Source organism: Salmo trutta, chromosome 22 (genome assembly GCF_901001165.1).
Source record: "Salmo trutta chromosome 22, fSalTru1.1, whole genome shotgun sequence".
Taxonomy (NCBI): domain Eukaryota; kingdom Metazoa; phylum Chordata; class Actinopteri; order Salmoniformes; family Salmonidae; genus Salmo; species Salmo trutta.
In genome coordinates this window covers 27,182,451-27,209,612 of record NC_042978.1, presented here as the reverse complement: position 1 = coordinate 27,209,612, position 27,162 = coordinate 27,182,451, and the positions used below count along the sequence as shown (strand labels likewise).

Sequence of the window (27,162 nt, the reverse complement as noted above, 5' to 3'; positions counted from 1 at the left end):
ATGTCTGTCTATTGTTTGTCTAATAAACCTTTATAGAATTTGTTCGCCTTATCCTTGTATACAGAATTTCCACACCTTGGGCAAATTCACGATTCCTGACCAGTGTAGCCTACTTTTTTTGAACACAGGTGTGCAAGTTTTTGGCTCACCAATAGGGGGATAGACTGAACTACAGACACATAATCTAATTTCATCAATCTAAATCAACGCCAGTACAATCAGCACATCAATATGATTTACGAGACAGGTATCGTGTTCAAAAGCACAGTTTTTGATGACTGGCGTGGCTTACTCCACACTTTTTATGCGTCCCAGTAATGAGGTAATGTAATGCTATTGATGTCATGCTACTTGTTTGGACAATACAACTGAGGGATCATTTACTATATAAAAAGGATGTGATTTATTACATTTAGGTCAGTGCATCCCCAGTCACAGAGACAAACAGACCCCGACCTGGACTCTCAAAGAAAAAACATAAGAATCAATGATTAACAGTGGAGGGGAATTAAATATGGATAAATAGGTTACTTTACATATTGAGGGACACATTTTTCAATGGCATTACAGGATCTGTGCGGTTTCAAGGACTCTTTTCTCAACTCTAGATGGAATTTTCAAGCTTCACATCGCATGGCCCAGGAAGACACCTGCATGCTTTTTGGGAAGAGAACCAGAGATATATCAAGCAGGGGATTGTCGTGGAGCAACAGTGAGAGCCCACTGCATCTTTATATACCAGCTGCGGAATACCTCAGTGAAAGCCCGATACAGTTTGGCCAAATCAACCCCAACACTGCACCAAACCATATCACCCCCCTTCACCAGGATTCAAACCTACCTTTCCTCTCTTTTCCTCCTGGCTTTCCTCCCTCCTCCTCCCCCTCTGTCCCTCTGCCTTTCCCCATGTCTCATGGCACCACCACCCTGGCCTTCATGTTCCAGGGGGGAGTGATAGCTGCAGCAGACACACGGTCCAGCTGCAATGGGCTGGTGGCCTGCCCAGCCTCCCAGAAGATCCTGCCTGTCCACTCCCACTTGGTGGGCACCACCTCGGGCACATCCGCCGACTGTGCCCTATGGAAGAGGATCCTGGCTCGGGAGCTCCGGCTTTACCAGCTCCGCCATGGCAGAAGGCTGTCCACAGCTGGCGCTGCCAAGCTACTAGCCCACATGCTGCACCCGTTTAAGGGCACTGAGCTGTGTGTGGCAGCCACTCTGTGTGGTTGGGATGGAGGTGAGGTGGAGACATGTCCTCTTGAGCATGGCAGCAAAGGGGCGGATCAGCAAGAGAACAGATCAAAGATGGGGAGTGAAACAGATGATCTGGAAAAGACATCAGAAAGTGACTCAATCTCTCAAGCAGAGGCACGGGGAAGGAATCCGTGCCTCTCACCAGCCATGAGTCGGCAGCACTGTTCTGCTGGAGGTAAACAGTTAGTGCTCTCTGGCCCCAGCTTGTACTATGTCTGCAGTGACGGGACTCGCCTGCAGGGAGCGCTGTTCTCTGTGGGATCTGGCTCGCCCTATGCCTACTCTGTGCTGGACGGAGGGGTACAGTGGGGGCTGACGGTGGAGGAGGCCATCTCACTGGCCAGAGAGGCTGTGTACAGGGCCACACACAGGGATGCATACTCTGGGAACTGTGTGGATGTGTACCATATCACCTCACATGGGTGGACTCGCAGGGACAGAGAGGAACTGAGAGAGGAGTATTACAGAGAGAAGGAGAGAGAAAGAGTGAAGGTGAAGGGAAGGAGGGAGAAACAGGAAGGAGTGGAAGATGGGCAGAGCAGTGGTAGAAAGAAGTGAAACTAAAGAAGGCAAAAGAGAGTTGGAAATAAAGGCTTAGAAGAAGAAAGAAAACAAGAAACTTGTAAGGGACCAATAACTGTACCCTACAGGGTTTTAATGAGATTGTTTGTAGACCGATGAATATTGATCCTTTTTGTAAACATCAGAGGTCAATTTAATTTATGTTCAAAACCAGATTATGGACTAGATTATTCACATGATTCACATTTATTCTTGATAGAAATGTAGTGCTTGATTTAGAATTTAGTCTTGAACCACAATGGCGTTGAATTAAAAACATAATAATTTCTGAGAATTGCCAAGAAGACTCTGGAGGCATTAATGCAAGATGTCCCTGGACTGCAGAAGGAAGGTGGGCCACAACCTGGTCCTCAACCTGCATCTACCTTGTTTCCTGTGAATGGGACAACCACGGGGAGTCTATGGTAAGGCTCATAGAGGTTTTGAAGGAGGCTCCTCTCCTCTGGGGTCGGCCCATGCTGCAGGGCTGGATGAGGATGTGCGGGCCCTGTCCACATGCTGGAGGCTCTGTGCCACTCGGGAGATAAAAGGGGCACGATCTGCCAGTAGAAAGAAGTAAGGCCAAGAGGTCACTGTTGGGTGCGCCTGTATCTTATCAAAGGATATGCATGGTTCCTTGGGGTAGGGAGGCGGGATAGGTTAATAAGAATAATAATAATATGAATTTATTACATTTCTATAGCGCTTTTCATAGAATCTCAAAGCGCATAAAGAGCAAAAAAACAAACAAGCAATATATCATGACAGGTCAACCAAGGTTGAAGATCAGGTGAGGCTGTAAAATCCATTAAAGTATTTTTTAAGGTAAATCAATCATACTGTGTGTTCAGAGATCTTCAGTACAGTAAAACTACATGTAATTTCTCTCAACAAATAAGAAATATGTGTCATGAAGCCTAATACTGCATTTTCATCATTGTGAACCATCATATTTTCATAAATATTTTTTTTTATCATGTATTAACAAACTTCTACTAAATAATAACCCATAATGAACTTCTATAATATCGAAATACCCTTTTCCTCTCTGCCTATAGACGGGTTGGTTGTTTAGCAACAAAGCCGGCATGTGCGCAACTATGGGACAGAACAGAGGGCGTTGGCTTAGATTGTTGACAACATATAAACCATATTTCGTCTCTAATGTTTATTGAACATTTTTAAATAAATGTGCACAATGAGCACTTGTTGTCTCTCAAATACATTGTTACAGTTGTTGGTTAGCTAGCGGGCAAATGTTTGCCATATTAGCATAGACTTGACATCAGTCAAAGCATCTCAAAACAAGACATGGTATCAAGAACGAGCCACCTACGATTCCACCCATGGCAGCTTCTGACATTGTTGCTAGCTATCTGGCCATCCAGAATCACAACAACACACAGACTTCTGCCCCATTGAAGCATGTGAATCGTTTTCGTAACCCATCTATAGCTGACAATGAACTATAGGGAATCATCCAAATATCTTAGTGGGGCCAACTACAGTCACTGGGTCATCTCTTAGAGATGAAGGACTCTAATGTCCAAAATCCCATTTTAGCATGGGCAGCCCCATTGAGGACTTTCACAATTTTGAAGTAGTCAGCTGGGTGCGATTTCCTATGCGTTAAGGAAGGGTCACATAATTCCACGCAGGTCATCAGGAGGGATCGGCAAATGCATTATACTTGTGAGCAAACATTCCATAACTGCAGGTGGCAGTAAATCGCCAACCTTGGCTTTATACCGGTTCAAACAACACACTCCAAGTGGCAGTACATACCCTTTTAGTTTGTTTACCAACCTATAGAAGTAGATGGCCTCAATGGCGGTGCCCATGCTTTCACAGACGCCATAATGGGACAGATACAACACAGATAGGATCATGCCAAGCTATACAGAGGGCACTCTAGCAAACAAACCGCAGAGACCTGAGGACACCATCCAACCTAGAACTGAGTGAGTAGTGTTTGGTCTGGTGCTATTTTGAAAGCCAAGAAGAAAAATAAAAATAAAGTATGATATATTTTACTTTATGGGGACTGAATGCTGAGTTAAGGCTCCCAGGCTTGCAAGGACAGACCAGATACAAATTCAATTAGCACTAAGGAGTGGATTAAAATGTGTCGAGGCCTTTGGGCCCAACAAGTGGCAGGAGTCTTTGAAGCATCCTCTGAAGCCCCCTCCTGTCACGATTGTGTGTAGGAACGAACTAAGGCGCAGCGTGAATATCGTTCCACATATTTTATTTTAATGTGAAACTATGCAAGAATACAATAAACCATAAACAAAACAACAAACCGTGACGAAGAGGTGCTACATGCACTAACTCAAAATAATCTCCCACAAACAAAGGTGGGAAAAACAACTACTTAAATATGATCCCCAATTAGAGACAACGATGACCAGCTGCCTCTAATTGGGAATCATCCAAAAACCCCAACATAGAAAAACAGAAAATAGAACCAAACAACATAGAAAAATAAAACTAGAATAAACCCCCCCCCCCCAGTCACGCCCTGACCTACTCTACCATAGAAAATAAGAGCTCTTTATGGTCAGGACGTGACAGTACCCCCCCCCCCCCCCAAAGGTGCGGACTCCGGCCGCAAAACCTGAAACCAAAAGGGAGGGTTAGGGGGGGTGTCTAGTGTTGGTGGTGGTTCTGGTGCTGGACAAAGAACCTTCTCATCCCGCGGATCCACCCACATCGGAGGCGGTTCTGGTGCGGGACAAAGAACCCTCTCATCCTGCGGATCCGCCAGCATAGGAGGCGGCTCTGGTGCAGGACGAAGAACCCTCTCACCTGCAAACCCGCCAGCATCGGTGGAGGCTCCGGATCGCGGACCGTTGCTGGAGGCTCCGGGCCGCGGGCCGTCTCAGGAGGCTCCGGGCCGCGGGCCGTCTCAGGATTTTTTTACATTTTACATTTTAGTCATTTAGCAGACGCTTTTATCCAGAGGCTCCGGACCGCGGGCCGTCTCAGGAGGTTCCGGACCACGGGCTGTCTCAGGAGGTCCCAGACCATGGGCCATCTCAGGAGGTTCTGGACCGTGGGCCGTCTCAGGAGGTTCTGGACTGTGGGCCGTCTCAGGAGGTCCCGGACAGTGGGCCATCTCAGGAGGTCCCGGACTGTAGGCCGTCTCAGGAGGTTCCTGACTGTGAAACGTCGCCGGAAGCTCTGGACTGGGAACTGTCGCCGGAAGCTCTGGACTGGGAACTGTCGTCGGAAGCTCTGGACTGGGAACAGTCGCCGGAAGCTCTGCATTTTTTAAAATTTTTTAGTCATTTAGCAGACGCTCTTATCCAGAGCACCAGACTGGGCAGGCGCACTGGAGGCCTAGTGCGTGGAGCCGGGACAGGTGGCACCAGACTGGTGACACGCACTTCAGGGCGAGTGCGAGGAGAAGGCACAGGACGTACCTGACTGAGGACACGCACTCCAGGGAGAGTGCGAGGAGGAGGCATAGGACGTACTGGACTGTGGAGGCGCACTGGAGACCTGGTGCGTAGAACCGGTGCAGGATATACTGGACCTTGGAGGCGCACTGGAGGTCTGGAGCGTAGAGCTGGCACAACCCGTCCTGGCTGAACGCTCACTTTAGCCCGGCAAATGCGGGGCGCTGGCACAGGACGAACTGGGCTGTGAATGCGCACTCTCCCAAGCTTTCGCTCGCCACCAGCACACACACATTGTTGGGGTGAGTGACTCTGCACTTACAATGGCTAACCCCAAGTCATTACATATTTTATTTTTTTCTTATGCATTTTGCTATTTGCCTCATGACTTCTGCATGCTTTGTTGACTACAAACGTTCTTTACCCAACCGTGGGACAGACTATGTTTGTTCCCACACTCAGGACTCTGACTCTCTATTGGTTACACTGACTTTTGGCCTCCCATCCTATTCTAACCACCTCTCGCCGGCTTTGTATTCATGTTGCCTGATGAAATTGCTGTACAATATGATCTTGTTGCCATCTGATGCACATTCAGATGTCATAAATCAGCACTGCAGAGCTCTCCCTGTCCTATGCCGTGCCTTGATTGTATTAATGTTGATGATATCTGGAAATGTGCATGTACACCCTGGCCCATCTTCTGTTGCTAGCCCCAATTCTGATTTGTGCTCTGATATCTGCTTCACTGATTTCTGCTCTCATAAAAGCCTGGGTTTTCTGCATGATAACACAATAAGCTTATTACCTAAATGGATCAATTGAAAGTGTGGGTTCACAGATCCAATCCAGATGTGTTGGTCATTACTGAGACGTGGTTAAGGAAGAGTGTTTTGAATACTGATGTTAACCTTTCTGGATATAACCTTTTCGTCAAGACAGATCTTACAAAGGTGGGGGAGTGGCAATCTTTACCAAGGATCAACTTCAGTGCTCAGTTGTCTCCACCAAGTCTCTCCCCAAACAATTTGATTTGTTGGTTTTAAGCATTAAACTTTCAAATAGCTCTTTGTTGACTGTTGCTGGGTGCTATCGTCCTCCATCAGCATCGGCCTGTACCCTGCCTGTCCTAAGCTCTCTCCTGGCCCCTTACACTAAATCTGAATTTGTACTGCTAGGTAACCTAACCATGGGACATGCTTAAACCCCCTGACCAAGACCTAAAGCAATGGGACTCCCTAAATCTTTCTCAGATTATTACCAATCCCACAAGGTATGACACCAAACACCCAGAAAAGGCTACTCTCCTTGATGTTATCCTCACAAATAATCCTGATAGGTATCGGTCTGGTGTTTTCTGTAATGACCTTAGTGATCACTGTTTTACAGCATGTGTTCGCAATGGCTGCTCAGTGAAACGACCTGTCCTGATTTGTCATAGACGCTTGCTAAAAAACTTTAATGACCAAGCCTTCCTTCATGACCTGACCTCTGTAAAATGGTATAGAATCAGCTTGATCCCCTCTGTCGAAGACGCTTGGACCTTCTTTTTTAATATTTTCAGTGGTATTGTTAACAAATACGCCCCCATAAAGAAAATGAGAATAAAAAACAGGTTCAGCCCCTGGTTCAACCGTGATCTTGCAATTACTCGAACTCAAGAATTACATTTGGCGAAAGGCTCGGCACACACATACTCAGGCTGACTGGCTATTGTTCAGGCAAATGAGAAATAAGTGCACTCAGGCTATCCGGAAGGCCAAAGTTAGTTACTTTAAGAAGCAATATCCTCTCTTTATTTATTTATTTTATTTCACCTTTATTTAACCAGGTAGGCAAGTTGAGAACAAGTTCTCATTTACAATTGCGACCTGGCCAAGATAAAGCACAGCAGTTCGACAACATACAACGACACAGAGTTACACATGGAGTAGAACAACATACAATCAATGATGCAGTAGAAAAAAATAAGACTATATACAATGTGAGCAAATGATGTGAGATAAGGGAGGTAAAGGCAAAAAAATGCCGTGGTGGCAAAGTAAATAAAGTATAGCAAGAAAAACACTGGAAAGGTAGATTTGTAGTTTGAAGAAAGTTCAAAGTTAAAATATAAATAATATGATATGGTGCAAAGGAGCAAAATAAATAAATACAGTAGGGGAAGAGATTGGGCTTTGTACAGGTGCAGTGATCTGTGAGCTGCTCTGACAGCTGGTGCTTAAAGCTAGTGAGGGAGATAAGTGTTTCCAGTTTCAAAGATTTTTGTAGTTCGTTCCAGTCATTGGCAGCAGAGAACTGGAAGGAGAGACGACCAAAGGAGGAGTTGGCTTTAGGGGTGACCAGAGAGATATACCTGCTGGAGCGCGTGCTACAGGTGGGTGCTGCTATGGTGACCAGTGAGCGGAGATAAGGGGGGACTTTACCTAGCAGGGTCTTGTAGATGACCTGGAGCCAATGTGTTTGGCGACGATTATGAAGCGAAGGCCAGCCAACGAGAGCGTACAGGTCGCAGTGGTGGGTAGTATATGGGGCTTTGGTGACAAAACGGATGGCACTGTGATAGACTGCATCCAGCTTGTTGAGTAGGGTGTTGGAGGCTATTTTGTAAATGACATCGCCGAAGTCGAGGATTGGTAGGATGGTCAGTTTTACGAGGCTATGTTTGGCAGCATGAGTGAAGGATGCTTTGTTGCGAAATAGGAAGCCAATTCTAGATTTCACTTTGGATTGGAGATGATTGATGTGAGTCTGGAAGGAGAGTTTACAGTCTAACCAGACACCTAGGTATTTGTAGTTGTCCACAAATTCTAAGTTAGAACCGTCCAGAGAAGTTATGCTGGACGGGCGGGCAGGTGCAGGCAGCGATCGGTTGAAGAGCATGCATTTAGTTTTACTTGTGTTTAGGAGCAGTTGGAGACCACGGAAGGAGAGTTGAATGGCATTGAAGCTCGTCTGGAGGGTTGTTAACACAGTGTCCAAAGAAGGGCCAGAAGTATACAGAATGGTGTCGTCTGCGTAGAGGTGGATCAGAGATTCACCAGCAGCAAGAGCGACATCATTTATGTATACAGAGAAAAGAGTTGGCCCAAGAATTGAACCCTGTGGTACCCCCATAGAGACTGCCAGAGGTCCAGACAGTAGGCCCTCCGATTTGACACACTGAACTCTGTCAGAGAAGTAGTTGGTGAACCAGGCGACGCAATCGTTTGAGAAACCAAGGCTACTGAGTCTGCCGATGAGGATGTGGTGATTAACAGAGTCAAAAGCTTTGGCCAGGTCAATGAATACGGCAGCACAGTATTGTTTCTTATCGATGGCGGTTACGATGTCGTTTAGGACCTTGAGCGTGGCTGAGGTGCACCCATGACCAGCTCTGAAACCAGATTGCATAGCGGAGAGGGTGCGGTGGGATTCGAAATAGTCGGTAATCTGTTTGTTGACTTGGCTTTCGAAGACCTTAGAAAGGCAGGGTAGGATGGATATAGGTCTGTAGCAATTTGGGTCAAGAGTGTCACCTCCTTTGAAGAGGGGGATGACAGCAGCTGCTTTCCAATCTATGGGAATCTCAGACGACACGAAAGAGAGGTTGAACAGGCTAGTAATAGGGGTTGCAATAATTTCGGCAGATAATTTTAGAAAGAAAGGGTCCAGATTGTCTAGCCCAGCTGATTTGTAGGGGTCCAGATTTTGCAGCTCTTTCAGAACATCAGCTGAATGGATTTGGGAGAAGGAGAAATGGGGAGGCTTGGGCGAGTAGCTGTGGGGGGTGCAGTGCTGTTGAATGCAGTAGGGGTAGTTAGGTGGAAAGCATGGCCAGCCGTAGAAAAATGCTTATTGAAATTCTCAATTATAGTGGGCTTATCGGTGGTGACAGAGTTTCCTATCCTCAGTGCAGTGGGCAGTTGGGAGGAGGTGTTCTTATTCTCCATGGACTTTACAATGTCCCAGAACTTTTTAGAGTTGGAGTTGCACGAAGCAAATTTCTGTTTGAAAAAGCTAGCCTTGGCGTTTCTAACTGCCTGTGTGTATTGGTTTCTAACTTCCCTAAAAAGTTGCATATCACGGGGGCAGTTCGATGCTAATGCAGAACGCCACAGGATATTTTTGTGTTGGTTAAGGGCAGTCAGGTCTGGGGAGAACCAAGGGCTATATCTGTTCCTGGTTCTAAATTTCTTGAAAGGGGCATGCTTATTTAAGATGGAGAGGAAGGCATTTTTAAAAAATAACCAGGCATCCTCTACTGACGGGATGAGGTCAATATCCTTCCAGGATACCAGGGCCAGGTCGATTAGAAAGGCTTGCTCGTTGAAATATTTCAGGGAGCGTTTGACAGTGATGAGTTGAGGTCGTTTGACCGCTAACCCATTACGGGTGCAGGCAATGAGGCAGTGATCGCTGAGATCTTGGATGAAAACAGCAGAGGTGTATTTAGAGGGCACGTTGGTTAGGATGATATCTATGAGGGTGCCAGTGTTTGCGGCTTTGGGGTTGTACCTGGTGGGTTCATTAATAATTTGTGTGAGATTGAGGGCATCAAGCTTGGATTGTAGAATGGCTGGGGTGTTAAGCATGTCCCAGTTTAGGTCACCTAGTAGCACGATCTCTGAAGATAGATGGGGGGCAATCAGTTCACATATGGTGTCCAGAGCACAGCTAGGGGCCGAGGGGGGTCTATAGCAGGCGGCAACGGTGAGAGACTTGTTTTTGGAGAGGTGGATTTTTAAAAGTAGAAGTTCAAATTGTTTGGGTACAGACCTGGATAGCAGGACAGAACTCTGCAGGCTATCTCTGCAGTAGATTGCAACACTGCCCCCTTTGGTCGTTCTATCTTGTCTGAAAACGTTGTAGTTAGGGATGAAGATTTCACAGTTTTTGGTGGACTTCCTAAGCCAAGATTCAGACACAGCTAGGACATCCGGGTTGGCAGAGTGTGCTAAAGCAGTGAATAAAACAAACTTAGGGAGGAGGCTTCTAATGTTAACATGCATGAAACCAAGGTTATTACGGTTACAGAAGTCATCAAAAGAGAGCGCCTGGGGAGTAGGAGTGGAGCCAGGTACTGCAGGGCCTGGATTCACCTCTACATCCCCAGAGGAGCAGAGAAGAATAAGTATGAGGGTACGGCTAAAAGCTATAAGAATTGGTCGTCTGTGACGTCCAGAATAGAGAGAAAAAGGAGCAGGTTTCTGGGGGCGATAAAATAGCTTCAAGGTATAATGTACAGACAAAGGTATGGTGGGATGTGAGTACAGAGGAGGTAAACCTAGGCATTTAGTGATTATGAGAGAGATATTGTCTCTAGAAACATCATTGAAACCAGAAGATGTCATAGCATGTGTGGGTGGAGGAACTGAGAGGTTGGATAAGGTATAATGAGCAGGGCTAGAGGCTCTACAGTGAAATAAGCCAATAAACACTAACCAGAACAGCAATGGACAATGCATATTGACATTAAGGAGAGGCATGCTTAGCCGAGTGATCAAAGGGTCCAGTGAGATTCAGACAGCTGGCCGGGCCATAGGTAGCAAGCTGGTGGAAGATGGGAGGGAGGTCTGTTTTTAGCCACCTCGTGCGTTTCCGTCTGTGGGTTAGTGGGGTTCCGTGTGGAAGGGGGGACCTGTCCAAGTTGGCAAAATAGTTAGTTATAGTGGCCCAAGAAAAGTGTCCGATAGACCTATTCAGATCGCAGCCGAAAAGACAGCTAACGATTAGCCGGCCGCAGATGGGCGATCAGGTTACCCCAAGAAGTTCTGGAAAAAGGCTAAAAACCTGGAGAATAAACCCTCCTCCTCACAGCTGCCCATGTCCTTTAATGTTGATGATGTGGTTGTTACTGACAAGAAGCACATGGCTGAGCTCTTTAATCACCACTTCATTAAGTCAGGATTCCTATTTGACTCAGCCATGCCTCCTTGCCTGTCTAACATTTCCTCATCTCCCACCCTTTCCAATGCGACTATCCCTGATGCTTCTCCCTCTTTTTCCCCTGCCCACCTACAAAGTTTCTCCCTCTCCTTTATTTAAAAGGTAGAGATCAAGCTGATCCTAACTGTTATAGGCCTATTTCTATGTTGTCCTGTTTATCAAAAGTGTTGGAAAAATTTGTCAATAATCAACTGACTGGCTTTCTTGATGTCTATAGTATTCTCTCGGGTATGCAATCTGGTTTCCGCTCAGGTTATGGATGTGTCACTGCATACTTAAAGGTCCTCAATGATGTCACCATTGCCCTTGATTCTAAGCAATATTGTGCTGCTATTTTTATTGACTTGGCCAAAGCTTTTGATACGGTAGACCATTCCATTATTGTGGGCCGGTTAAGGAGTATTGGTGTCTCTGAGGGGTCTTTGGCCTGGTTTGCTAACTACCTCTCTCAAAGAGTGCAGTGTACAAAGTCTGAAAATCTGCTGTCTCAGCCACTTCCTGTCACCAAGGGAGTACCCAAGGCTCTATCCTAGGCCACATGCTCTTCTCAATTTACATCAACAACATAGCTCAGGCAGTAGGAAGCTCTCTTATCCACTTATATGCAGTCATACTCAGCTGGCCCCTCTCCAGATTTTGTGTTAAATGCTCTACAACAAAGCTTTCTTAGTGTCCAACAAGCTTTCTCTACCCTTAACCTTGTTCTGAACACCTCCAAAACAAAGGTAATGTGGTTTGTTAAGAAGAATGCCCCTCTTCCCACAGGTGTTATTACTACCTATGAGGGTTTAGAGCTTGAGGTAGTCACATCATACAAGTACATGGGAGTATGGCTAGACGGTACACTGTCCTTCTCTCAGCACAAAACTGGAGGCTAAAGTTAAATCTAGACTTGGTTTCCTCTATCGTAATTGCTCCTCTTTCACCCCAGCTGCCAAACTAACCTTGATTCAGATGACCATCCTACCCATGCTAGATTACGGAGACATCATTTATAGATCGGCTGGTAAGGGTGCTCTCGAGCGGCTAGATGTTCTTTACCATTCGGCCATCAGATTTGCCACCAATGCTCCTTACAGGACACATCACTGCAATCTATACTCCTCTGTAAACTGGTCATCTCTGTATACCCGTCGCAAGACCGAATGGTTGACAATTATTTATAAAACTCTCTTAGGCCTCACTCCCCCCATCTGAGATATCTACTGCAGCCCTCATCCTCCACATACAGCACCCGTTCTGCCAGTCACATTCTGTTAAAGGTCCCCAAAGCACATACAGCTAGTGACTGGAATGAGCTGCAACAAACACTCAAACTGGACAGTTTTATCTCAATCTCTTCATTCAAAGACTCAATCATGGACACTCTTACTGACAGTTGTGGCTGCTATGTGTGATGTATTGTTGTCTCTACCTTCTTGCCCGTTGTGCTGTTGTCTGTGAACAATAATGATTTTACCATGTTTTGTTCTGCTACCATGTTGTTGTTATGTTGCTACCATGCTGTGTTGTGTTGTCATGTGTTGCCGCCTTACTATGGTGTTGTCTTAGGTCTGTATATGGTGTTGTGTTGTCTCTCGTTGTGATGTGTGTTTTGTCCTATATTTATATTGTATTCATTTTTTATTTTGTATCCCGCAGGAGGCCTTTTGCCTTTTGGTAGGCCGTCATTGTAAATAAGAATTTGTTCTTAACTGACTTGCCTAGTTAAATAAAGGTTAAATAAAACGAAAAACGTTCAATAAAATGCCGCATTTAAAACAACTTGGAACTCGGAAAAATACGACGTCAAATCATGACATCGGTGATCCGTTCCGGTTGAAAAGTCGGAGCTCCAGAAAGAGGTCTAAGTTCCCGAGTTGAAATTCAGAGTTGTATGACCATACAAATAAAAAAAAATCCAGTCGGAGCTTGATTTTTCCGAATTCCCAGTTGTTTTGAACGCACGGAAGTCGGAGATTTCCAAGTTCCCAGTGATTTTGAACGAGGCATTATTTATAAATAATCATTGGCTACAATGCTGCGTCCTTTGGCCATCTTGAGAAAACCCCGAACGATGTTCAAAACAGTGACGTATTTCCTTTTAACGGCAAAATTGGTTCGATAACAACATAAGCCCTACCCTATCGTCATCATCCATAGTTCAAAGATGGCTCTTGCTAGTGTGTTGCAGAGTGAGTCAGTAGATTTTTCCAACTATGGTCGCCAGCGTCGTGGCTTCGCCAGTGGTTTGTATGAAGCAGAGTTGGGTTTGGAGTCTGTTGGAGGAGATCTCTCTTTCGCTCTGAGAACCCCGTGCTCTAACGGAGATGGACCAGATAGAAAAATTGAATTCCTTCATGGCACAACCACTTTAGCCTTCAAAGTAAGTTTGCTAGCTAATTTTCTTTGTAGTTAGCTAATATGCTTGTTTGCTAGCGAACGGTGGCTAACGACAAAGCTAACTTTAGTTAGTTAAGAATAGTTCGCCAACAGTTTGCACGATAGCTAGCTAGCTTGTATCACCAAGGAATTAACTAACGCTGACGTTATGAAACGCCATTGTCACAGTTTAAGTGAAGTTCATCACGCGTTCACGCACATTTTACTTTCTAGACCTAGCTAACGTTAGTTAGATCTTTAGTTGGGCCATGTATTACTGAATATGAAATAGCTAACTACAGCGTTCCAATGCTAAAACATGAACTTACTGAACCAACGTGAGGTGCATCCCATAAGAAATTCTCACCTGTGACAGCTAAATCTTCCAGGTCACCTGTGTAGTTACATCAAGTGACCTATAACCCCATGTGAAAGGGCCCCTAGTAACATCCTTAGACAGACAACACAAACAACATATTGAATGAGAACATAATCAGACTAAAATGGCTCCTCCATGACCATTTTAGCTATCTCGATAGGCTACTTGTTTAAACAATTACATCTGAAATAATCAAGGCTAACCATTGTCTTCTGCCTCATATCCATTCTCCCTAGTTCCAGCATGGTGTCATTGTGGCTGTGGACTCCAGAGCCACAGCCGGCTCCTACATCGCCTCCCAGACAGTGAAGAAGGTAATAGAGATCAACCCCTACCTGCTGGGCACCATGGCTGGAGGTGCAGCTGACTGCAGTTTCTGGGAGCGCTTGCTGGCCCGCCAGTGCCGCGTCTACGAGCTCCGCAACAAGGAACGCATCTCAGTGGCAGCCGCCTCAAAACTGCTAGCCAACATGGTGTACCAGTACAAAGGCATGGGCCTTAGCATGGGAACCATGGTGTGTGGCTGGGACAAGACTGGACCAGGTATGAATATGATATGAACTGTGTGCATCAGGCGTTCTAGCTTAATAGCAGTATAGCATCCCTCACTGTCGATATCCTCTACTGGGCTCAAACAAGTGATCCTCTGCTTCGCAAACACACAGGACCGCCCACTTGACAACTTGCTAGCCAGTTGCGCCACCAAAAAGTAAGCCATTCGGCAACATGAGTGGAGACATTTGAAGCTGTGGAGTGAGCTTACAGTACGATCTTATCTCTAATACACGTGCACCAACCGACATCATAGTCTAAGCTGGATAGGGACAATAGAATGGGTTAGCCTATATATCACACAAGCTCAGCCGTGATAAATTTAGGGCTAGGTTCAATCTGGATGGAAGATCCATGTTATAGCGCGATTGAAATGTAAAGGGATTTTCCGATTGAGCCGACGTGCAATTTTTACCGCAAACATCTTTAAATTTCAATCACTGAAATAATCAAGGCTAACCATTGTCTTCTGCCTGTAATCTAGACCCAAATCTCTATCCGATCTTGGACACCTAGGGATTTGAATTTTGAATTACACACGTGAGCCACAAACTCAGCAAAAAAAAGAAACGTCCTCTCACTGTCAACTGTTTATTTTCAGCAAACTTAACATGTGTAAATATTTGTATGGACATAAGATTCAACAAATGAGACACAAACTGAACAAGTTCCACAGACATGTGACTAACAGAAATTGAATAATGTGTCCTTGAACAAAGGGGGGGGGGGTCAAAATCAAAAGTAACAGTCAGTATCTGGTGTGGCCACCAGCTGTATTAAGTACTGCGGTGCATCTCCTCCTCATGGACTGCACCAGATTTGCCAGTTCTTGCTGTGAGATGTTACCCTACTCATCCACCAAGGCACCTGAAAGTTCCCAGACATTTCTGAGGGAAATGGCCCTAGCCCTCACCCTCCGATCCAACAGGTCCCAGACGTGCTCAATGGGATTGAGATCCGGGCTCTTCGCTGGCCATGGCAGAACACTGACATTCCTGTCTTGCAGGAAATCATGCACAGAACGAGCAGTATGGCTGGTGGCATTGTCATGCTGGAGGGTCATGTCAGGATGAGCCTGCAGGAAGGGTACCACATGAGGGAGGCGGATGTCTTCCCTGTAATGCACAGCGTTGAGATTGCCTGCAACGACAACAAGCTCAGTCCGATGATGCTGTGACACACCGCCCAAGACCATGACGGACCCTCCACCTCCAAATCGATCCCGCCCCAGAGTACAGGCCTCTGTAACGCTCATTCCTTCGGCGATAAACGTGAATCCAACCATCACCCCTGGTGAGACAAAACCGCGACTCGTCAGTGAAGAGCACTTTTTGCCAGTCCTGTCTGGTCCAACGATGGTGGTTTTGTGCCCATAGGCGATGTTGTTGCCGGTGACGTCTGGTGAGGACCTGCCTTACAACAGGCCTACAAGCCCTCAGTCCAGCCTCTCTCAGCCTATTGAGGACAGTCTGAGCACTTATGGAGGGGTTGTGCATTCCTGGTGTAAATCAGGCAATTGTTGTTGCTATCCTGTACCTGTCCCGCAGGTGTGCTGTTCGGATGTACCGATCCTGTGCAGGTGCTAAATGTGGTCTGCCACTGCGAGGACGATCAGCTGTCCATCTATCTCCCTGTAGCGCTGTCTTAGGCGTCTCACAGTACGGACATTGCAATTTATTGCCCTGGCCACATCTGCAGTCCTCATGCCTCCTTGCAGCATGCCTAAGGCACGTTCACGCAGATGAGCAGGGACCCTGGGCATCTCTCTTTTGGTGTTTTTCAGAGTCTGTAGAAAGGCCTCTTTAGTGTCCTAAGTTTTCATAACTGTGACCTTAATTGCCTACCGTCTGTAAGCTGTTAGTGTCTTAATGACCGTTCCACAGGTGCATGTTCATTAATTGTTTATGGTTTATTGAACAAGCATGTTTAGATCCTTTACAATGAAGATCTGAAGCTATTTGTTTTTTTACAAATTATCTTTGAAAGACAGGGTCCTGAAAAAGGGCTGTTTCTTTTTTTGATGAGTTTACATATTGCAGTAGCATAAATGTCATATCTCCCATGATTTTTATAAATGTATGGCACATCCTTCCCCTTATGTAGGGAAAGCTCCTATTAAAGTGCACTAAAGACAAAAATCCAAAAAGGGGGAACATCACCACAGTACAGCAGCCATCATTTATTTTTATTTCCCAACGATTCTACATGTTCAATCTCCTCCATTCGTCGACACCAACAGGTGATTTACTGCACATGGCTAACGTTCGCTAATATTAACATTTCACTTTCTCATCCTTCCAGGTCTCTACTACGTGGACTCTGAGGGGAACCGTGTGTGTGGGGACCTGTTTGCTGTGGGCTCTGGCTCCATGTACGCGTATGGCATCGTGGACAGCGGTCTGAAGCAGAAGGACCTGACAGTGGAGGAAGCCTGTGATCTGGGTCGCAGGGCCATCTATCAGGCCACATACCGTGACGCTTACAGTGGAGGACAGGTCAACCTCTACCACGTCCACAGTGAGGGCTGGACCAGAGTGTCCCAGTCAGATGTCCTAATGCTGCACCAACAGTACCAGGCAGAGAAGGCATAGAGAGGAGATGGTTCATGTATGGCGAGAGAAGGGCAGGGGTTAATAGAATGTAGGGAACGGTAGATGTTATGTGACAGCCTTGGGAGACCATTCAATCAAAAAATAAGTGTTTACACACATCCAAGCTTGGCACAGGATCTGGATGACTGAAAATGACCTTTAAAGATATTTGTAACCTGGTTGTCACTACATTTTCCATGCTCTGCCAGGGATAAAGGGGTGTTGCTGACTTTTATTTTTTTATTTTGACTGCTCTGTAACATTTTCAATAAATGTTTTCATTCATTCTCATCTAACGTGTGCTTTTTAACAAACGTTTTTATTGGTAGCAGTAAATTGAACAGACCAGTAATTTAAGATTCCATTATTGTCATGAAGGATTAGGGCAAAGGAAATATGAGCTGTTTTCAGTGAAAACAGCAATAGCGCTACTCTCACTTTCAAGGCTAAAGGAATTAACCAGGTTCAGTACGCAGCCCAGACATCAAGTTTTATTTGTCATGTGCACAGACCTTACAGTGAAATGCTTACTTACAAGCCCTTTTAACCAACAATGCAGTTAAGAAAATACCGAAAGGGAAAAAACATAGCAGTAAATGGCTATATACAGTGGTTATAGAGGTAATATGTAGAGTTAAAGTGACTGCATAGATGAGAGTAGCAGTAGTGAGGGTGTGTGTGGGGGGGGGGGGCAATGCAAATAGTCTCGTTAGCCATTTGATTAGATGTTCGGAAGTTATGGCTTGGGGGTAGATGCTGTTTAGAAGCCTCTTGGACCTAGACTTGGCGCTCCAGTACCGCTTGCCGTGCGATAGCAGAGAGAACAGTCTATGACTAGGGTGGCTGGAGTCTTTGACAATTTTTAGGGCCTTCCTCTGGCACCGGTTGGTATAGAGGTCCTGGATGGCAGGAAGCTTGGCCCCGGTGATGTACTGGGCCGTTCGCACTACCCTCTGTAGTGCCTTGCAGTCGGAGGCCGAGCAGTTGCCGTACCATATAACAATAACATGCACTTGGGAAGTTGTGCAGACTTGGTAAAACATTGTTTATTTCCTGTGTCATGTTTCCACATGTAAAAATGGAAATGATTCATGTTCTTATCACACTAGTATAGGCATACTATATGTATTCACCACAGGAGGCTGCTGAGGGGAGGATGGCTTAATAATGGCCGGAATGGAAAAAACAGAAACCTGAGCTGTGTTTGAATACCCATACTAACATACTTAATGCGAATATATGATGTAGTTGAGGACTTGGTGGACTGTATATTCTTACGGGTTAGGTTTTACTTAGCACTATGTGTTCTCTCCTAAGTGCTTGTAAGGGCACAGATGACAGACCGGTAGGATTCCAGTTGTGGTTGTTTAATGACGCTGATTCACATAGAGCAGTAACGGCACAGCACAGTGTAAACCAAGAGTGTGTGAGGTTCTGAAAAAGGAAAAATGAAATAAAATAGCAAATGGCAGGTATAGGCTTAATACAACCTCCAATTACATAACCTATTGTAGCCATATTATTTATAGCTTATCTTCTGCACAGTACAATACAACCTAACAACATGGCTGTGACTAAATGTCTGAAATGAGATGACAAAAACAACAGAGTTAGCAAGCTTACAGTTGCTAGCTCGCAGTAAAAACTATAATTAGCATAACAAAGGAGTGCGTCCACAACACATGAATTGTGAGAAATATGAACTTACATTTCTGAAGGACGCACACTGGCCTTGGCTAAAACAAAGAATACTAACTAGTGGTAATCACAGACTCATTTTCCACCAATTTCTTCAAATCTGAAAACGTTGTGAAGCCACGCCCATTTTATGAAGAATTGCATTATGGGCCCTAAAAGCACGGAAATGGTGTCCACTGCGTGTATACTACGTGTTTTGGAGAATTTAGTACGATATCCGGGATCTTTTGGCATATTAACTATATCCATACTATGACCAATAAACATACTATATACTCAATTTACATCACAAATAGCACGGTTAGTATGAGTATTCAAACACAGTGCATTTGTTTGATGTATTTGATACAATTCCGCTCCAGCCATTACCACGAGCCCGTCCTCCCAAATTAAAGTGCCACCAACCTCTTGTGGTATTCACCAACTTCAGTTTTACTCTACTCAGCATATTCCTACCTCAACAGCCTCCACCTCGAAGAGTCCATTGAAGAGTGACTGATGGGGAGATGACTAATGCAGGGCATTCTTATTTGTGAGGCTGCAAGGTGACGGATTATTTTCAGATTCAAACTATTGCACTTTCCCATAACAAAAACACCATATTGTTTACAACTGGCTGATGGCTGCACCCTCTGACTTCAGTGATAATGTGTACTGGGTCACAGGTGCTAGGATGAGTGTACAAGAATAGGCTATATCAGCGGTTCCCAAACTAAGGGTTGCGTCCCTGAAATGAAAATGGGGTCATGGGAGAATTTCCAGAAATCTGAAGAAAAAATATATACAGTGCATTCAGAAAGTATTCAGACCCCTTGACTTTTTCCACATTTTGTTACGTTACAGCCTTATTCAAAAATGATGAAATAGTTTTTTCCTCTCAATCGACACGCAATACCCTATAATGACAAAGCAAAAACAGGGTATACATTTTAGCAAATGTATTACAAATACAAAAATGAAATATCACATTTACATAAGTATTCAGACCCAGAACCCTGAAGACAAAATATATACAGTGCATTCAGAAAGTATTCAGACCCCTTGACTTTTTCACATTTTGTTACGTTACAGTCTTATTCTAAAATGTATTGACATAGTTTTTTTCCTTCAATCTACACGCAATACCCCATAATGACAAAGCAAAAACAGTTTTTAGCAAATTTATTGCAAATACAAAACTGAAATATCACATTTACATAAGTATTCAGACCCATTACTCAGTACTTTGTTGAAGCACCTTTGGCAGCGATTACAGCCTTGGCACACCTGTATCTGGGGAGTTTCTCTCATTCTTCTCTGCAGATCCTCTCAAGCTCTGTCAGGTTGGATAGACCTGAAAATAGCTGTGCAGCGATGCACAGCTATTTTCAGGTCTCTCCAGAGACATTAGATCGGGTTCAAGTCTGGGCACTGGCTGGGCCCCTCAAGGACATTCAGAGACTTGTCCCGAAGCCACTCCTGTGTTGTCTTGGTTGTGTGCTTAGGGTCGTTGTTCTGTTGGAAGGTGAACCTTCGCCCCAGTTTGAGGTCATAAACACTCTGGAGCAGGTTTTCTTTAGGATTTCTCTGTACTTTGTTCTGTTCATCTTTCCCTCGATTCTAACTACTCTCCAAGTCCCTGCTTCTGAAAAACATCCCCACTGCCTGATGCTGCCACCACCATGCTTCACCGTAGGGATGGTACCAGGTTTCCTCCAGACGTGACGCTTGGCATTCAGGCCAAAAAGTTCAGTCTTGGTTTCATCAGACCAGATAATCTTGTTTCTCATGGTCTGAGAGCAGGCTGTCATGTGCCTTTTGCTGAGGAGTGGCTTCCGCCTGGCCACTCTACCATAAAGGTCTGATTGGTGGAGTGCTGCATAGATGGTTGTCCTTCTGGAAGGTTCTCCCATCTCCACAGAGGAACTCTGGAGCTCTTCTCCCCCAATTGCTCAGTTTTGCCGGGCTGCCAGCTCTAGGAAGAGTCTTGGTGATTCCAAACTTCTTCCATTTAAGAATGATGGAGGCCACTGTCTCCTTGGGGACCTTCAATGCTGCAGAAATGTTTTGGTACCCTTTCCCAGATCTGTACCTCTAGACAATCCTGTCTCAGAGTTCTACGGGCAATTCCTTTCGACCTCATGGCTTGGTTTTTGCTCTGTCAACTGTGGGACCTTATATAGACAGGTCTTATATAGTCTTTCCAAATAATGTCCGATCAATTGAATTTACCACAGGTGGACTACAATCAAGTGGTAGACACATCTCAAGGATGATCAATGGAAACAGGATGCACCTGAGCTCAATTTCGAGTCTCAAAATAAATGGTCTGAATATTTCAGTTTTACATTTTTTATAAATTATCAAAAATGTAAAAACCTGTTTTCGTTTTGTCATTATGGGGTATTGTGTGTAGATTGATTAGGAAAATAATTATTTAATCAGGCTGTAACGTAACAAAATGTGGAAAAAGTCAAGTGGTCTGAATACTTTCCGAATGCACTGCATATACTGTACAGTGGGCAGAACCAGTATTTGATACACTGCCGATTTTGCAGGTTTTCCTACTTACAAAGCATGTAGAGGTCTGTAATTTTTATCATAGGTACACTTCAACTGTGAGAGATGGAATCTAAAACAAATATCCAGAAAATCACATTGTATGATTTTTAAGTAATTAATTTGCATTTTATTGCATGACATAAGTATTTGATCACCTACCAACCAGTAAGAATTCCGGCTCTCATAGACCTGTTAGTTTATCTTTAAGAAGCCCTCCTGTTCTCCACTCATTACCTGTATTAACTGCACCTGTTTGAACTCGTTACCTGTATAAAAGACACCTGTCCACACACTCAATCAAACAGATTCCAACCTCTCCACAATGGCCAAGACCAGAGAGCTGTGTAAGGACATCAGGGATAAAATTGTAGACCTGCACAAGGCTGGGATGGGCTACAGGACAATAGGCAAGCAGCTTGGTGAGAAGGCAACAACTGTTGGCGCAATTATTAGAAAATGGAAGAAGTTCAAGATGACGGTCAATCACCCTCGGTCTGGGGCTCCATGCAAGATCTCACCTTGTGGGGCATCAATGATCATGAGGAAGGTGAAGGATCAGCCCAGAACTACACGGCAGGACCTGGTCAATGACCTGAAGAGAGCTGGGACCACAGTCTCAAAGAAAACCATTAGTAACGCACTACACCATCATGGATTAAAATCCTGCAGCGCACGCAAGGTCCCCCTGCTGAAGCCAGCGCATGTCCAGGCCCGTCTGAAGTTTGCCAATGACCATCTGGATGATCCAGAGGAGGAATGGGAGAAGGTCATGTGGTCTGAGACAAAAATAGAGCTTTTTGGTCTAAACTCCACTCGCCGTGTTTGGAGGAAGAAGAAGGATGAGTACAACCCCAAGAATACCATCCCAACCGTGAAGCATGGAGGTGGAAACATCCTTCTTTAGGGATGCTTTTCTGCAAAGGGGACAGGACGACTGCACCGTATTGAGGGGAGGATGGATGGGGCCATGTATCGTGAGATCTTGGCCAACAACCTCCTTCCCTCAGTAAGGGCATTGAAGATGGGTCGTGGCTGGGTCTTCCAGCATGACAACAACCCAAAACACACAGCCAGGGAAACTAAGGAGTGGCTCCGTAAGAAGCATCTCAAGGTCCTGGAGTGGCCTAGTCAGTCTCCAGACCTGAACACAATAGAAAATCTTTGGAGGGAGCTGAAAGTCAGTATTGCCCAGCGACAGCCCCGAAACCTGAAGGATCTGGAGGTGGTCTGTATGGAGGAGTGGGCTAAAATCCCTGCTGCAGTGTGTGCAAACCTGGTCAAGAACTACAGGAAACGTATGTTCTCTGTAATTGCAAAGGTTTCTGTACCAAATATTAAGTTCTGCTTTTCTGATGTATCAACTACTTATGTCATGCAATAAAATGCAAATGAATTACTTAAAAATCATACAATGTGATTTTCTGGATTTTTGTTTTAGATTCCATCTCTCACAGTTGAAGTGTACCTATGATAAAAAATTACAGACCTCTACATGCTTTGTAAGTTGGAAAACATGCAAAATCGGCAGTGTATCAAATACTTGTTCTCCCCACTGTATGTATACAAAACAAAATATATGGTCTTTGTATTTTAAAGTCATTGTAATGTGGTTAACCTTAAAAATCTAAATGAAAATCAGTCAAATCTAAAAGACAAAATTCAACCAGAGAGCGTCCTTAGATCATGAGAACGCCGCAGTTGACCATTGCACTTGAATCATTCCCACGGTGAATGGCTAGGCCTGCTACGCTATGAAACCACACACTATTGCAGAGACTATGATATTACTGGCCACAATTGATATAGTAAAAACAATGTGTGGGAGACAGAGGCACAGAAACCCACATCGATACCTTTGTCAGATAACACTGTTAAAAGAAGAATTTATGCTATTGCTAGCAATCAAAAGGAAACTGACTGAACAACTCAAAAACTCCCCAGCTTATGCTCTCCAAGTGGACGTTAGCTGTGAGGGCTGAGATGCCCATGTTTTGACCTTAGTTCGCTATACATGTCAGGGGATGGTATTCATGAGGACTTATTGTTCTGTCTCACAATTCCCGAGCATGAAACAGCACAGGGGATGTTCAATGTGCTGCGTGGCTATATTGATGAAAAACAGATTCCATGGGATCGAATGGTGGTCTTTTGCACGGATGGGGCTCCATCTATGGCGGGACGGCGGGCAGGCCTCTGCACTTTAGTTATTAATGTGTCTCCCTCTGCCATATGGACGCATTGTATGATACACCGAGAGCAACTGGCGGCAAAAGAGCTGAGCACAGAACTCGGAGATAAACTGCAGCAGGTAACTTCGATTGTATAGTACACTGAACAAAAATATAAACGCAACATGCAACAATATCTAAGACTTTACTGAGTCACAGTTCATATCAGGAAATCAGTCAATTGAAATGAATTCATTAGGCCCTAATCTAAGGATTTCACATGACTGGGAATACTGATATGCATCTGTTGGTCACAGATGAAGACTTGATCAAGATGGCGCCGACAGAGAGGGCTGGCTCTCTTCTAGTCCTTAGAACTCTTTGCAGTATTTTGCATGTATTATTTCTTACATTGTTAGCCCAGAAAATCTTAAGTGTTATTACATACAGCCGGGAAGAACTATTGGATATCAGAGCGACGTCAACTTACCAGCATTACGTCCAGGAATACGACTTTCCCGAAGCGTATCCTTTGTCCGAACCACCCAGGGCATTTGAACTGATTCCAGAGGCTGACCCAAAACAACGCTGCCGGAGAAGAGGAAGACGGAGCGGTCTTCTGGTCTGACTTTGGAGGCGCACACACCACCCACCGCTTCCGAGTATATTACTCGCTAATGTCCAGTCTCTCAAGGTCGACGAAATCAGGAAAGGGTTGCTTTCCAGAGAGACGTGAGGGATTGTAACATACTCTGTTTCACAGAAACATGGCTCTCTCGGGATATGCTGTCGGAGTCGGTACAGCCACCTGGATTCTTTGTGCGTCACGCCGACAGGAATAAACATGTCTCCGGGAAGAAGAAGGGCACTGGTGTATGTTTCATGATTAACGACTTATGGTGTAATTCTAACAACATACAGGAACTCAACACCTTTTGTTCACCTGACCTACAATTCCTCACAATCAAATGCCGACCGTATTATCTCCCAAGAGAATTCTCTTCGGTTATTGTCACAGCCGTGTATATCCCCCCTCAAGGAACTTCACTGGACTTTATGCAAACTGCAAACCATATATACTGAGGCTGTATTTATTGTAGCTGGGGATTTTAACAAAGCAAATTTGAGAACAAGGCTACCTAAATTCTATCAGCATATCGACTGTAGCACTCGCTCTGGAAAAACACTGGATCACTGCTACTCTAACTTCCGCGATGCATACAAGGCCCTCCCCCGCCCTCTTTTCGGCAAATCTGACCACAATTCAAATTTGCTCCTCCCTTCCTATAGGCAGAAACTCAATCAGGAAGTACCCGTGCTAAGGACTATTCAACGCTGGTCTGACCAATTGGAATCCACGCTTCAAGATTGTTTTGATCACGTGGACTGGGATATGTTCCAGGTAGCCTCAGAGAATAATATCCACGTATACGCTGATTTGGTGAGTGAGTTTATAAGGAAGTGTATAGATGTTGTACCCAGTGTGAATATTAAAACCTACCCTAACCAGAAACCGTGGATAGATGGCGATATTCACACAAAACTGAAAGTGCGAACCACCGCATTTAACCATGGAAAGGTGACTGGGAATATGGCCGAATACAAACAGTGTAGTTATTCCCTCCACAAGCCAATCAAACAATCAAAATGTCAGTATAGAGACAAAGAAGAGTCGCAATTCAACGGCTGTGGCAGGGTCTACAGACAATCACAAACAACAAAAGGAAAACCAGCCACGTCTCGAACACCGACGTCTTGCTTCCAGACATATTAACTCTACAGGATCGGTGTCCCCACGGGACGGTTGAGCTAACGTAGGCTAATGCAATTAGCATGAGATTGTAAGTAACAAGAACATTTCCCAGGACATAGATATATCTGATATTGGCAGAAAGCTTTTAATCTAACTCCACTGTCCAATTTACAGTAGCTATAACAGTGAACGAATACCATGCTATTGTTTGAGGAGAGTGCACAGTTATGAACTTGAAAAGTTAATTAATGAACCAGTTAGGCACATTTGGGCAGTCTTGATACAAAATCTACCAAGGACTGTGGGCTCTCCTTCTCCGTGGCCGACGTGAGTAAGACATTTAAATGTGTTAACCCTTGCAAGGCTGCCAGCCCAGACGGCATCCCTAGCTGCGTCCACAGAGCATGCGCAGACCAGCTGGCTGGTGTGTTTACGGACATATTCAATCTCTCCCTATCCCAGTCTGCTGTCCTCACATGCTTCAAGATAGCCACCACTGTTCCTGTACCCAAGAATGCAAAGGTAACTGAACTAAATGACTATTGCCCCGTAGCACTCACTTCTGTCATCATGAAGTGCTTTGAGAGACTATTAAAGGATCATATCACCTCCACCTTACCTGTTTCCCTAGACCCACTTCAATTTGCTTACCGCCCCAATAAGTCCACAGACAATGCAATCGCCATCACACTGCACACTGGAATACCTATGTAAGAATGCTGTTCATTGACTATAGCTCAGCATTCATCACCATAGTACCCTCCAAGCTCATCATTAAGCTTGAGACCCTGGGTCTCAACCCTGCCCTGTGCAATTGAGTCCTGGACTTCCTGACGGGCCACCCCCAGGTGGTGAATGTAGGAAACAACATCTCCACTTTGCTGATCCTCAACACTGGGGCCCCACAAGGGTGTGTGCTCAGCCCTCTCCTGTACTCCCTGTTCACCCATGACTGCGTGGCCATGCACGCCTCCAACTCAATCATCACGTTTGCAGATGGCACAACAGTAATAGGCTTGATTACCAACAACGATGAGACAGCCTCGGAGTGTGATGACAGGAAAACCTCCCACAAACCTCTCACTCTCACTCAACATCAACAAAACAAAGGAGATGATCGTGGACTTCAGGAAACAGCAGAGGGAGCATCCCCTTATCCACATCGACGGACAGCAGTGGAGAATGTGAAAAGTTTTGAAGTTCCTCGCCGTAGACATCATGGACAACCTGAAACAGTCCACCCACACAGATAGTCTGGTGAAGAAGGTACAACAGCGCCTCTTCAACCTCAGGAGGCTGAAGAAATTTGGCTTGTCAACTAAAAACCTCACAAACCTTTACAGATGCACACTTGAGACTTGAGACTGTTGGGCTGTATCACCACCTGGTACGGAAACTGCACCGCCCACAACCACAGAGCTCTCCAGAGGGTGGTGCAGTCTGCACAACGCATCACCGGGGGCAAACTACCTGCCCTCCAGGACACCTACAGCACCCGATATCACAGGAAGGCCAAAAAGATCAGCAAGGACAACAACCACCCAAGCCACTGTCGATGCACCCCACTACCATCCAGAAGACGAGGTCAGTACAGGTGCATCAAAGCTGGGACTGTGAGACTGAAAAACAGCTTCTATCTCAAGGCCATCAGACTGTTAAACAGCCATCACTAACACAGATAGGCTGCTGCCTACATACAGACATGAAATTATTGGCCACTTTAATAAATGGATCACTAGTCACTTTAATAATGCCACTTTAATAATGTTTACATATCTTGCATTACTCATCTCGTATGTATATACAGTCGTGACCAAAAGTTTTGAGAATAACACAAATATTAATTTCCACAAAGTTTGCTGCTTCAGTGTCTTTAGATATTTTTGTCAGATGTTACTATGGAATACTGAAGTATAATTACAAGCATTTCATAAGTGTCAAAGGCATTTATTGACAATTACATGAAGTTGATGCA

General features: G+C 45.0%; 2 protein-coding genes across 2 annotated transcripts; both read left to right on the top strand.

Moving 5' to 3' along the window:
- The first annotated feature begins 609 nt into the window (after window positions 1–609).
- LOC115159010 (proteasome subunit beta type-11-like) lies at window positions 610–2,411 on the top strand. The gene has a single exon (XM_029708417.1). The coding sequence runs from the start codon at window positions 634–636 to the stop codon at window positions 1,810–1,812; it is 1,179 nt and encodes a 392-aa protein (XP_029564277.1). The 5' UTR covers window positions 610–633; the 3' UTR covers window positions 1,813–2,411.
- A 10,778-nt stretch (window positions 2,412–13,189) lies between these two features.
- Window positions 13,190–17,318, top strand: LOC115158491 (proteasome subunit beta type-5). The gene is made up of 3 exons (XM_029707496.1): window positions 13,190–13,509; window positions 14,121–14,427; window positions 16,738–17,318. The coding sequence occupies exons 1-3, from the start codon at window positions 13,294–13,296 to the stop codon at window positions 17,025–17,027; spliced, it is 813 nt and encodes a 270-aa protein (XP_029563356.1). The 5' UTR covers window positions 13,190–13,293; the 3' UTR covers window positions 17,028–17,318.
- The last annotated feature ends 9,844 nt before the right edge of the window (window positions 17,319–27,162 follow it).